Source organism: Rhinopithecus bieti, unplaced genomic scaffold (genome assembly GCF_001698545.2).
Source record: "Rhinopithecus bieti isolate Rb0 unplaced genomic scaffold, ASM169854v2 scaffold_13259, whole genome shotgun sequence".
Taxonomy (NCBI): Eukaryota; Metazoa; Chordata; class Mammalia; order Primates; family Cercopithecidae; genus Rhinopithecus; species Rhinopithecus bieti.
This window is the reverse complement of record NW_016807544.1, coordinates 1,420,184-1,434,023: the sequence shown is the minus strand read 5'-3', so window position 1 is coordinate 1,434,023 and position 13,840 is coordinate 1,420,184. Positions and strand designations below refer to the sequence as shown.

The 13,840-nt window shown below is 42.8% G+C and overlaps 1 protein-coding gene across 14 annotated transcripts in view; it reads right to left on the bottom strand.

Annotated features, from left to right (window-relative positions):
• SIPA1L1 (signal induced proliferation associated 1 like 1) overlaps window positions 1-13,840 on the bottom strand; it is a 420,357-nt gene that overhangs the window by 10,095 nt on the left and 396,422 nt on the right. For all 14 annotated transcript variants that reach the window (XM_017882761.1, XM_017882759.1, XM_017882760.1 and 11 more), the window contains 2 exons: window positions 5,109-5,348; window positions 4,173-4,338 (listed from right to left, as the gene is read on the bottom strand). In XM_017882761.1, the coding sequence (XP_017738250.1) occupies window positions 4,173-4,338; window positions 5,109-5,348 (406 nt within the window). The remainder of the gene's footprint in view (window positions 1-4,172; window positions 4,339-5,108; window positions 5,349-13,840) is intronic.

Here is a 13,840-nt window from a genome sequence, read left to right as displayed (position 1 = left end):
GGAAGTCATCTTTATAAATAACAAATAACTATATATTTATTTATACATGACAAATAGTTCCAGATGTATCTCTTATTGACATCTTTTGCCTTTGTGACCAAATCTGATTTTACTTGAGATTTTTTCTGCAAATAGCAAGCTTCTGAGAATCCCTTGCACTGAGAACAGCAGACACATTAAAAATAGCAACCTGAAAGGCAACAGAACATTTGACCTGTGAACAATGAAGTCATTCTGATTCAGTTCCTCTTAGGCCACTGTCTGCCTCGATAGGGAAAACGATGTGGAGAACAGGTGAAGACGTGAGGAGGCTGTCACCACTGGTTGAAAGCCACCCTGGGACTTCCCATGATACTTTGAAGGGGCAGACAGAGAATGATTTAGCAAATGCTCCATTTAGTGGGCTGAAATACACAGTGGATACACAGGGCCTAGCATGCTTCCACTCAACTAGCCAGGGGTGAACCAGGTCCAGGCTACCCTCAATGTGGTATGCATAGCTGCTGCATAAATACCAAAAGATTATTAATCAAACACATTGTGAATACACCCAAGGTGTGACCAACTGGGTAAAAATTATGTTCACTTTAAAAAATTCATGATGAATTAAATCCAAAGTACATATGTACTTGTCTAGAAACTAAATTGCTGTGATAAATGCTTTGAGAGAGAGAACCTGGAATGAAAGTGACAATTTCCCTTCTCTTTTTGTGGAGAAGAGTGAGCATTAGAGCCATTACATGGCTTGCTAACTGTAATTTTCTTAAAAAATAAAACCAGATTAAAAACAAAACCAAATAAAACATCTCCACCTGCAACGTTCTAGGACTATCACATAAGGCTCCTGCCTGCCAGGTCAGATCTCAGATTTCGGTACGGAAAAACTGCTGCTAAATAGTTTTCAGCACCCCTGGTTTTAGTAAAGGGATTTCCTTTCCAGTATCCCCACCCTGACGGTTTTACAGGTGTGAAATCCTCCGCCAATTCTAGTTCCAGCCTCTTTGGGAAACGTTAATATGCTTCAAGGCCATGAACAGCTACCTTGAAGAGCTTCTTTAAGCAGTGTGCCCTATGAAAAGCTAAAACACCCTGGACTGAAGGGAGGCAGGGCAGGAAGCAGAGGAAACAACCTACCCCAAAGGTGTTCTGCTCATTCATTAAAAGGTAGGAGAACACAGCCCTGTCCAAGAATGTTGGGATGGCCCCTCGCTCCATCCTCTTCAACTTCAGTCTTAAAGGTTTACAGAACTATCCGCTTCCCAAGAGCAGCCCCTGCCTGCCTTGCAGGTTGTACCTGGGATCGCCCAGGAGCGCTGCCTGGTGTTACCAGCCCTTGGGAAAGAATCACAGTGGAGTGGGATGGCACTGGAAGTGGGATCACACCTGGAAGGGATTTCAGAGGACATTTGAGAAGGGGGCTGGTTCTAACTTGTGCTCCAAGGAGGCCCTAAAGGTTCCTTACAGCACCACTGCTATGGAGAGGTTCAAGTGGGACCCAGGAGTCCAGGCCATCCCATCCCTCCCATAAGAGAAACTCTGCTGTCTGAATTCTATATAATGGGGTTCCATGTGTGATTAAAAAAAAAAAAAAAAAAGGCTTCCTGAGCTTTAAGACTGGTTGGGCACCACTGATCTCCTCGGGCCCTCTATCTCACAGTTGAGGAACGGGGCCTGGAGAAGTGACGCTTTGCTTCATGCCAGTCTCCTGTTCTCTCATGCTTTTCAGTGCCCCTGGTTATTAGTGACATGTGTCACCTGCACTGACAAGAAGCTTTTCCTAATTACTGGAGCCACATGAAGCCTCCTCCTTTGGTATATACCTGAGAGCACTGGCACAGAACAACTGTCTGTTCACTTGTCAGACTGTATGCCACCCTTGGGGAAAATAAGGTTATCCCATCTCTGCTTGCCAGTGAGGTTTCTTAGAGTGCTGCAGCTCTGCCACTGTTCTTGAGGTCCTTGCTCTCCTGGCAAACGAGCCTGGGAGTGACCCTGCCACTCGATATTAACAAAAGCTCAAAGGTAGCACTGGCGATCCAGGAAAACCAATGTGGCACATGAGTGGCTTCGGAGTGTCACAGCCCAAAGCTGGCCATGACACCTAGTATCCTGAAGTCTGAGGCAGTGGTTTGGAGCCTTGAGCCAGGAGTGGCCTGGAAGACCTCTCAAGGGCATGCCAGACTTACTGACACAGCAGAGCTTCCATCATTCAGATGACGACTCTCAGAAGACAAAGGGAGCTAAGCTAACTCATCTGAAACTAAACCTGCTCAAATAAGATGAAACTGGAGAAAGAAAACCTGAGCCTATTCCCAGTTCCTGCTCACTGTGATGGTTTAGCCAGCACAAGCACTTTCTTCAGAGTCTCACAGTAATACAGTCACAACATAAAGAAAGCACACTCCTGTTTCAAATAGGAATGCTAAAGTAATTCATTTTGGAAATAAAAGCCAAGACCTGGAATAAGGACAAAATCAAACATTTGCCTTCAATTATTTCTACTGCGTAAGTAAATCAGAAGAATGAAGGCTCCGAGCTTGCCCCTTGCCAAAATGTTAAACTAGAAGAAAACTCCACTCAGGGCAGGTTTTATTTCCCTTTAACCTCAAAAGAAAATCTGAAATTTTATTTTGAAACTGGTACTGAAACATCTTAATACACCTCTTTGGGTTTTGATGGATAAAGAAAGAAGTTTCAAGCACTATCTTTTGCAAGGTTGCTAAGGAAACCATTTGTGCCCTGAATGATGAGTCAGAACTGTTAAGTGCTGGCTTATGAGACGGAAATTACAGAAATCAAGAGTGGCTACATCTGTACAATGACGTATTAACATAAATCATGTTAAGAAATCATTTATTTCTCGACGAAACTCTAGAGTGGTCCTTGGGGGTACATTCAGTTCCTATGAATGTTGATTTTTTAGGTTTTAGGTTTAGGGGGTTTATCTGGTCTGTCTGGGGAGAAGTGCGCACGCGCGCGCGCACACACACACACACACACACACACACACACACACAGACATGGTGCTGGGGAAGCCTGAGGGCGACAGCCCCACACAGCTGCTCCACCCGCCATGCCTCCTGCACTCTGATCACAGTGTGAAGCTGGTGTGTGGTTTAGGAAATATTCTAGCTTCCACTTCAATCAATTCAATTCTCAAGGTCCTTCTTAAAGCTTTCCAGTATCTTCAAATAGACTACAAATCATCCACCTAAGAACCTAGAGAACAGAAAACTTCAAAGTTTGCAGCCATAACCTTTCTGGGGGTGCACTTCCTTCTCCTAGGAGACCCAGAAGACCTCAGACAGAAATACCTATACTCAGAGTGACATAAATTCAGGCCCAGCTCAATAAACACCCATTCCAATCCTCAGGGGTGTGAGACTCCACACTTTATAGAACAAGAAAGGAGAGAGCCTTGAGTTTCCAAAGGTCCTACAAGCTGAGACAAGTACACAAACCTTTCCACGTGGTCACATAAAGGTCTGGGTGACACAAACATACACGCTGGACAGGTATTCAGGACTTGGTGCAGAGAGACTGGGTTTTAGAGAAGACATTTACAGTCTGAAATTCTGAGATAAAATAGAAGGCTTTATGAAGTCAAGAGAGTTTGGAAAGTAATGAAGGTGTGTGGGTAGACTTAGATTGCTGGACTGAAGCAGCAGCTGCATGTTTACTTTTGGGGGTGTGGCAATGAGAGTGACTATCAGGCAGTTTCTCTGAGTAAAGAGAATACCATATATGGCCAGTAGGTTTGCTGGACAGGGTCAGGAGCAAACGGGGCCATTTCTGAGAAGAGGAGGACCCTCCGGACAGAAGACAGTAAAGCCCTTATGGAAAACGTTCTAGCTTTCCATAGGAGCCACAGGTGTCTTTGCAGTTTCCGAGAAGTCATATCGCCTAAGTGATATTCAGGGAATCATGCACTCTGAGCAGGATACAGCAGAAGAATAAACAGCTGCAGGGGTAGGACCATGTTAATAGAAACCATGACTAATGAGACGTGGCTGCAGGGACAGAGCATTGTCAAACACTGTGGACCAGTTATTAGGGAAATGGGATGATAGCAGGAAGTGAGACTCACTTTCTGGAAAGCATGACTACGGTTAACAGCCCCATCATGTCTGGCTTGTTTCTAATTGCCATCTAGCCTGAGCTCTGTCTTGTACCTTAAAACTCTTCTGTGATTCAGGAGTTGGGCTTTCAAGGTCGATTAGTTTCTTTAGATCTTCTTCAATGGTGGACTTGGAGGTTGGCTTAGGAGATGCCCGGAGGTCTCTGGTTGAGGCACGCAGCCTGGTGTGGGCTATTTCATTGCCATCGCTCTGATGACGCCTGGAAAAAAAGGGAAGAGATGATAGATACCAACTCAACAAGGTTGGCTCAAAGGCACGATAGTCTCTAAAGAATGTAAGTCAATAAAGAAATATTATGTGGAGAAACATAATTACTTCTGCTTATATCAGAATCTACTCATATAAACGCTTACTGAAGAAATAAAACCAATTTGAAACACAAAATAAAATCTGATGAATAAGTCACTCTTTTAAAGAAAGCTATTAGTTTTACTAAACCAAAATTAGCAACAGATTTACTAAAAGACCACAAGGTATACATCCAAAATGCAACCTTTGCACAAATGAAAACAAAATAATTGAATGAATCATTTAATGTTTTGCTGTACTACCTTGTCAAAAAGTCCTTTATTTTCAGGGGTACTCACTCACTTTCTAATATTCCCTCTGGTGCCTACTGGCCTAGTTAAGAATTACACGGGAAGGCTGTGATTAATATAATCAAAGGGACTAGTATGGTCTTAGCACCAGAGGGGCAATTATTCTGAAGTGTATCCTTCAAACACACTCCTTTTGAGATCTAAGATTCTCAAATCCTAACATTTTACAATACAACTTGTTTAAGGAACGAGGCAGAGAAATAATTTAGGAAAATATTACTTACGAAAAAACATAATAATCCCACCAACAGACCAACTCCTCCCAACCCCCTAGCCTGGTCTCTTTTGTTGTAAGAGATTACTACAGGGTTTTCTATTCTCTATCATGTTAAAAGCAAGCCACCAGTAAGGGAAGCAAAATAACTCTTACTTTCTTGTGTCCATAAACCCCACGGAGTTTATGGTTCCTTCGGGTTTTTTCCATCCAATTAGGTACTTGCTAGTAGCGCCTTGGCGAGGGTAAAAACTCCTAGGACCAGAGGAGGAGGAGGAGGAGGAGGAGAAGGACGGTGCGAGCTGTGAGGGAGCAGCTGGATGCAGCTCTTCTTTAGGTGAACTTCGGGCACTGGTGAAAACCACTGGGCTGGCAGAGTGTCGGGAGCTCATGGTACTGAGGAGAAGCAGGGCAAAGACATGTGTATCTCAGGATCATTATGTCAGCTATGAAAGTGTTGCCCGGGGTACGGGTGATGGCTGGGTTGAACAACAGTGAATTTTTCATGAACTATTAACAGCGATGGCTGGCTGGCCTTCCTTGCTTTCTCACTATAATTTAAATGTCTGCTCTCAAAATGACAGATGGCTACTAGTGCTTAGTCTGCACTTTAAAAAGTAAAAATACTTAAGACTGTCAGGAACACTTTCAAACACACTGTCACCACTGAAGTTTGTCACAGAAGTCTGGCAGTGGCAAGAGACAGGAGAAAGAGAAGCAAAAGGTCTACCATCTCCATGCCTCTGTCTTGCTTTCCTCACAACTAGGGATTGTGATGATGCTCTCTAGGACCAAGCTGAGGAGGGGAGAGGAGACTGAATCAGGGCTATGGCTCTTCAGACTCACATCCAAGGCCAATGGGCACAGTGAGCGCTCCCTCCCCATGGCAGCTGGCATTCGTATCGGCTCTGGAGCCTGCTCATCAATATATTTCAAACATCATTTAAAGATTACAAAACTAGGGCTGGATGTGGTGGCTTATGCCTTAATCCTACCACTTTGGGAGGCCGAGGTAGGCGGATCATCTAAGGTCACGAGTTCGAGACCAGTCTGACCAACATGGTGAAACTCCGTCTCTAAAAAAAAAAAAATTATCTGGGCATGGTGGTGTGTGCCTGTAATCCCAACTACTCGGGAAGCTGAGGCAGGAAAATCGCTTGAACCTGGGAAGTGGAAGTTGTGGTGAGCCAAGATTGCACCACTGCACTCTAGTCTGGGTGACAGAGAGAGACTCCATCTCAAAAATAAAAAAGATAATAAAACTAAAGTCTACATGACTAAAGAGTCCAAAATTTAGGGGTTTCAAGAATTCCAGAACAGAAAAAGGCAGGATTTTCAAAATAAGGTATGAGAGTTTTAGTTAACTAAAACTCATATTAAAGGTAGAAGGCCTTTAACTGTAGGATTTTCATACTTCCTGCCCAGTGGTCTCACAGGACCACACTATTTGAGCCTTTCTGAGTTCTCCAGCATGGGGTGAAACCAAAGATGGCTGACTCTTGCTATAATAGACTTTCAGTTATTTTTACTTGAGGTTTAATCAATAGTATGTGGTCCCAAAGCATTCCTCAATGGCACTTTCATTTGTCAAAAACGAACGGTCCTGACCTAAATAAAGTATGGACTTTAGTTAATAATACTGTATCAACATTGACTTGGGGAGGAAGATAACTGAATAGAACCCTCTAACAACTGTCCCTCCACAGGAACACCAAATTGAACAACTATTCACACAATAAAGCACCTTCATAAGAATCCAAAATCAGGTGAGCGATCACAGTACCTGCTTGTCACATCATATCAAGGGGAAAGAGTCACTGAAGAGGGTGGTAAAGATGGTCCTGCATCGCCTACGCCCCCTCCTCCACCCCTGGCACAGCAGCTTGGAGAGAGAATCTGTGCACATTAGGGAGGGAGAGGGTGTGGGACTTTGCACTGGAACTCACTGCTGGCCTGTCACAGTAGAGCACAACACTGAGCAGAATTTTGCTGGCACCCACGGACGGAGCATTTAGACCAGCTCTGGGTCAGAGGGGAATTCTCAGCCAGAGTGGGAGGAAGCTGAGTCCCAACTGGTTCTGCCACCCAATACCGTGCTATCTTCATGTCTGACCCCATCCAGTGCCAGCTGTGGTGGCCATGGGAGTGCTTGAATCACCTTCCCCAACTCCAGGCAACCCAGCACAGAGACAGACTATTTCTGAGAGGGAAGAGAGAAGAGACATTGCCTAGCAACCCAGAGAATTCTCCCTTATCTTGCCCAAACCCATCAAGGCAGCGCCTCTTGGAGTTGGTGAGAGTTAAAGCGTTCCTGGACTGAGGGCACCCCCTAGTGCTGATACATCTACAGTGATCACAAGCTTAGATCACAATAGTCCTATTTGAATACATGGAAAGCCTTCTCCGGAAGAACTGGTACAAACAAGCCCAGGCTGCCAATATTGGAATAAATACCTAACTCTTCAATGCCCAGACACTGATGAATGTACACAGGCATCAGGAACATCCAGGAAGACATAACCTCATCAAATGAACCAAATAAGGCACCAGTGACCAATCCCAGAGTGACACAGAATTCAGACAGAGAATTCAAAATACCTGTCCTTGAGCAAGTTCAATAAACTTCAAGGTATCACAGAGAAGGAATTCTGAATTCTACCAAAAATTTAACAAAGAGATGGAAATAGTAATTTAAAAATCAGCAGAATTTCTGGAGTTGAAAATTGAATTGACAAACTGAAAATGTACCAGCCAAGACAGGGATGCCCTCTCTCACCAACTCCTATTCAACATAGTGTTGAAGTCCTGGCTAGGTGCAATCAGGCAGAGAAAGACAAATCAAGGGTATTCAGTTAGGAAAAGAAGAAGTCAAATTGTCCCTGTCTTGCAGATGACATGATTGTATATTTAGAAAACCTCCATCGTCTCAGCCCAAAATCTCCTTAAGCTGATAAGCAACATTCAGCAAAGTCTCAGGATACAAACTCTCCAATGTCAAAACCACAAGCATTCTTATACACCAGTAACAGACAAGCAGAGAGCCAAGTCAGGAATGAACTTCCATCACAATTGCTTCAAAGAGAATAAATATACCTAGGAAATCCAACCTTACAAGGGATGTAAAGGACCTCTTCAGGAGAACTACCAAACCACTGCCAGGCTGAAATCAAAGAGGACACAAACAAATGGGAAAGAACATACCATGCTCATGGATAGGAAGAATCATATCGTGAAAATGGCCATACTAAACCAAGGTTATTTAATAGATTCAATGCCATCCCCCCCATCAGCTACCAATTGAGTTTCTTCACAGAATTGGAAAAAACTGCTTTAAAAGTTCATATGGACCAAAAAAGAGCCCGCATTGCCAAGACAATCCTAAGTCAAGAGGACAAAGCTGGAGGCCCATCACGGCCTACCTGACTTCTAAACATACTACCAAGGCTACAGTAACCAAAAACAGCACGTACTGGTACCAAAACACGCAGATATAGACCAATGGGAGACAGAACAGAGTCCTCAGAAATAATACCACACATCTAACAGCCATCTGATCTTTGAACAAACCTGAGAGAAACAAGAAAATGGGGAAAGGGATTCCTATTTAATAAGTGGTGCTGGAAAATTGGCTGCCATAAGTAGAAAAGCTGAAACTGGATACTTTCCTACTCCTATACTGAAGATTAAATTCAACGATGTGATATGAGACTGTAAAATGGTTAGACCTATACCAATAAAAACTCCTAGAAAGCAAAATCTAGGTAGTACCATTCAGGGACATAGGCATGGGCAAGGGACTTCATTTCTAAAATCACCAAAGCAACGGCAAGCATAAAGCCAAAATTGACAAATGGTGATCTATTAAACTAAAGAGCTTCTGCACGCAAAAGAAACTACCATCGAAACGTGGACACAGGCCACCTAACAGAATGGGAGAAAATTTTTGCAAATCTACTACATCTGACAAAAGGGCTAATATCCAGAATGCTACAAAGCAACTCAAACAAATTTTATACAAGAAAAAAACAAACAACCCCATCAAAAAGTGGGAAAGGATATGAAACAGACATTTCTCAAAAGAAACATTCGTACAGCCACAGACAACATGAGAAAAATGCTCATCATCACTCGCCATCAGAGAAAATGCAAATCAAGAACCTACAATTGAGATACCCATCATCCACACCAGTTAGAAGTGGCAAAATCATTAAAAAATCAGGAAACATACAGTTTTGGAGAGGAATGATGGAGAAATAGGAACACTTTTACACTGTTGGTGGATTGTAAATAGTTCAACCATTATGGAAAACAGTATGGGCAATCCTCAAGGATCTAGAACTAGATGTACCCACATGACCTCAGCCCAATCCACTACTTGGGTACTATACCTCAAGGATTATATAATTATTCTACTACAAACGACCACATGACATGTATGTTATTGCAGCACTATTCCACAATAGCAAAGACTTGGAAATCAACCCAAATGTCATCTGCGGACAACTGGATTAAGAAAAGTGTGGCACATATACATCCCATGGCAACAATACCTGTGCAGCCATAAAAAAGATGAGTTCTGCGTCCCTTTGTGAGGGACATGGATGCAGCTGGAAACCAATCATCCTTTCAGCAAACTATCACAAGAAGAGAAAAACCAAACACCCGCATGTTCTCACTCATCAGGTGGAACTGAACAATGAGATCACTCTGGACTCGGGAAGGGGAACATCACACACCGGGCCTATCCATGGGGAGGGGGAGGGGGAGGGATTGCATTGGGGAGTAATACCTGATATCAAATGTGATTGATGGGTGCTGACGAGTTGAGTGGGTGCACGCACACCAACATGGCATTAAGAATACATATGTAACCCAAACCTGCCTACGTTATGCACGTGTACTAAGAACTTAAAGTATAATAAATAAAAAATAAAAAATAAAAATAAAAAACAAAAAGAAAAATGTACCAGCTTCTCAACAATGGAATTGATCAAGCAGAAGGAAGAACTAGTGAGCTCAAAGACAGGCTACATGAAAATACACAGTCACAGGAGAAAAAAGAAAAAAGAATAAAAAAGAATGAAACATGCCTACAAGAGCTAGAAAATAGACTCAAAAGGGTAAATTTGTTTTCTTTTTTTTTTTTTGAGTCTCCACCCAGGCTGGAGTGCAGTGGCACTATCTTGGCTCACTGCAACCTCCGCTCCCAGGTTTTCTGCTTCAGCCTCCTAAGTAGCTGTGATTACAGGCACCCGCCAGCACGCCCGGCTAATTTTTGTATTTTTAGTCGAGACAGGGTTTCACTACGTTGGCCAGGATGGTCTCAAACTCCTGACCTCAGGTGATCTGCCAGCCTTGGCCTCACAAAAAGATAAGGATTACAAGCGTGAGCCACCGTGCCCGTACTGTCAAAGGGGTAAATCTAAGAGTTATTGGCCCTAAAGAGGATGTAGAGAGAGAAAGAGATCGGGACACAAAGTTTATTCAAAAGAATAATGAATATTTCCAAACGTGGAGAAAGATATAAATATCAAGGTACAAGAAGGTCACAGAACTCCAAAAAGGTCCAACCCAAATAACACTACTTCAAGCATATATTAATCAAACTCTCAAAGGTCAAGGATAAAGAAAGGATATCTGAAAGCAGCAAGAAAAAAGAAGCAAATAACAAAAAGGAGCTCCAATACATCTGGCAGCAAACTTCTTGGTGGAAACCTTACAGGCCCACAGAGTGTGGGATAACAGATTTAAAGTGCTGAAGGAATACTGATTCTCAAGCTATAACAAATGTACTACGCTAATGTAAGATGACGCCAACAGGGGAAACTTGGTGAGGGGTTTATGAGAACTCTGTCTTTGCAACTTTTCTGTAAATCTGAAACTATTTTGATATTAAAAAGTCCCACAATAGGCCAGGTGCAGTGTCTCATGCCTGTAATCCCATGACTTTGGGGGCTGAGGTGGGCAGATCACCTGAGGTCAGGAATTTGAGACCAGCCTGGCCAACATGATGAAACCCTGTCTCTACTAAAAACACAAAAATAGCTCGGTGTGGTGGCACACACCTGTAGTCCCAGCTACTTGGGAGGCTAAGCCAGGAGAATCACTTGAACCTGCGAGGCAGAAGTTGCAGTGAGCCTAGATCAATAAACACTGGTGTTCAACATCATCAGTTACCAGGAAAATGCAAATTAAAACCACAATGAAGGACCACTACACACCTACCAGAATGGCTACATTAAAAAGACTTATAATATCAAGTGCCAGAAAGGATGTGAAGCACTAGAGCTCTCATACACTGCTGGTGGGAGTGCTACTTGTTACAACCATTTTGGAAAACTAGTTCAGAGGCTCTACTAAGTTGAACATACGTATATTCTTGACATGGCTATTGTATTCCTAGAAACTCAAAAGAAACACATATGTCTGTGTACCAAAGGACATGTACGAGAATTCTTAGTATCGGCTGGATACAGTGACTCACACCTGTAATGCCAGCACTTTGAGAGGCCAAGGTGGGCAGATTACTTGAACTCAGGAGTTTGAGACCAGCCTGGGCAACATGGCAAAACCCTGTTTCTATAAAAAATAAAGAAATTAGCCAGGTGTGGTGGCGTGTGCCTGTAGACCCAGCTACTTGGGGGGCTGAGGTGGGAGGATCGCTTGAGCTCAGGATGTCGAGGCTGCAGTGAGCCAAGTTCACACCACTATACTCCAGCCTGGGTGACAAAATGAGACTCTATCTCAAAAAAAAAAAAAAAAAAAAAAAAAAAGAAGAGGAAAAAGAAAAAACAAAGATTCTGAATATCCCAAATTGGAAACAATCCAAATGTTCATCAACAGTAGAGTGAATAGATGAGCTGCTATATTCTCACACTGTAAATATAATATAGCAATGGAGATAAGCTAATGTTACCTGCAACACATGGATAAATCTTAGCAACATAATGTTGACTTAAAGACACAGGACACAAATTAATACAGATGGTATGATTCCATTTATATTCAGTCCCAAAACAGACAAAATAAGGCTATGATTTTCTTAATTTTGTTTTGTTTTGAGACAGGATCTTGCTCTGTGGCTCAGGCTAGAGCGCAGTGGTGCAATCATAGCTCACTATAGCCTCAGACTCCTAGGCTCAAGGGATCCTTCCACCTTAGCCCGCCAAGTAGTCAGGACTACAAGTGCGCATGGCCACACCTGGCTTACACATGTATTCTTAAAAGGATAACTGGTTAAATAAGATCAACCCCAATTCCGGTTTTATCTATGAACACAATGGGCTGACACTAGCTCCCAGGTGTGAAATGCCAGTGCGCTTCTCTTCACTAGTGGTTATAACTGAGACAGCCCCACTTAACAATTGATTAGATTTAGGCACAAAGGTAAGAGAGAAACAAATGAACAATCCACTGGTATGGCTTTCTTCTTTAATGCACACAACTCACAGCATGAAATTGTGCACTTTCGTACACATGGCCTCTAATTCAGTGGGCCTGTGAGCATCACCTGGGAGCTCTTCTAAAGCATACTTTCTTGTGTTCCAATCCTAGATATTTAATTTAGTAAAGGAGGAATGATGCCTGGAAGATTAGGTAAAATATCCTCCAAGTGTTCACAAGCAGCTGAGGCCTACTGCTCACTCACATCCAGCTGAATTATACACACTGTTATGACGGTCAAAATCCAGTTCCATATTGTCTAGATGAAGAAGGTGAAGTCATGGCAGCAGTGTTTCTCAAGCCACAGAATGTGGCCACCTGTATGTACTGATGTAACTGGGGAATCCTGGGCTTGTGTTAGATCTTCCGGAGCCCCAGAAATCTGTATTTTAACACACTTCCAAAGTATTGTCATGTTTTTTTGGGTTGAAGAAATACTGCATTAGCCCCTCAACTCCTCCCACTCTAAAATGAGTCTGTCTCTGGGCACAGCTGTGGGTGGGCTCCTTGCAGCTGCCTGACCCACCCACTGGCCTGAGACTGTATCAAGGGATGTGCACCTATGCACTTCGCCTAAGAATCTCTGAAGTGGATTAAATTACAATACAACTAACATGAAGCGATCAGCTTCATACTTTTTAAGGTGAGCTGTGTGGCTGGGCTCTTTCATTATCCTGGAAATTTCGTGTTAATTTAATAGGCTTCAATTTCATTTTACTCAGAGAGTTAAATCTCTTCATAGGAATTACATAAGAAGGGAAAGAACCAATAATATCTAACAAAAGAGCATTAGATACAACAGGAAATAATAACTGCAATATCTATTACTTTTCTGAATGTATAAGAAGTGAGTTTAACTGAGTATGGTCAAATTGGAATCACTAGAAATTTACTCAAGGTGTCTCTAAATTCTACATGAAGAAACTACTAACTTTAATTTTTCTATAAGCTATAGGGCATTTCTCCTTTCCTAAAAAGGAACAATCTTAGATTCTGTTTGGCCATGTCAGGTTGTTAATTTTGAAAAGGAAGAGAGGATACACAAGTACATGATACCCCATGTAATAGAGGCCGGGCGCAGTGGCTCACACCTGTAATCCCAGCACTTTGGGAGGCCGAGGTGGGCAGATCACAAGGTCAGGAGATCGAGACCATCCTGGCCAACTACTAAAATACAAAAAATTAGCCAGGCATGATGGCATGCACCTGTAGTCCCAGCTACTCGGGAGGCTGGGAGGCTGAGGCAAGGGAATCACTTGAACCTAGGAGGCAGAGGTTGCAGTGAGCCAAGATCACACTACTGCACTCCAGCATGGTGACAGAGTGAGACTGTTTCAAAAAAAAAAAAAGAAAGAAAGAAAAGAAAGAAAGAAAGAAAGAAAAAGAAAGAGAGAGAGAAAGAAAGAAAGAAAGAGGAAGGAAGGAGGGAGGGAGGGAGGGAGGGA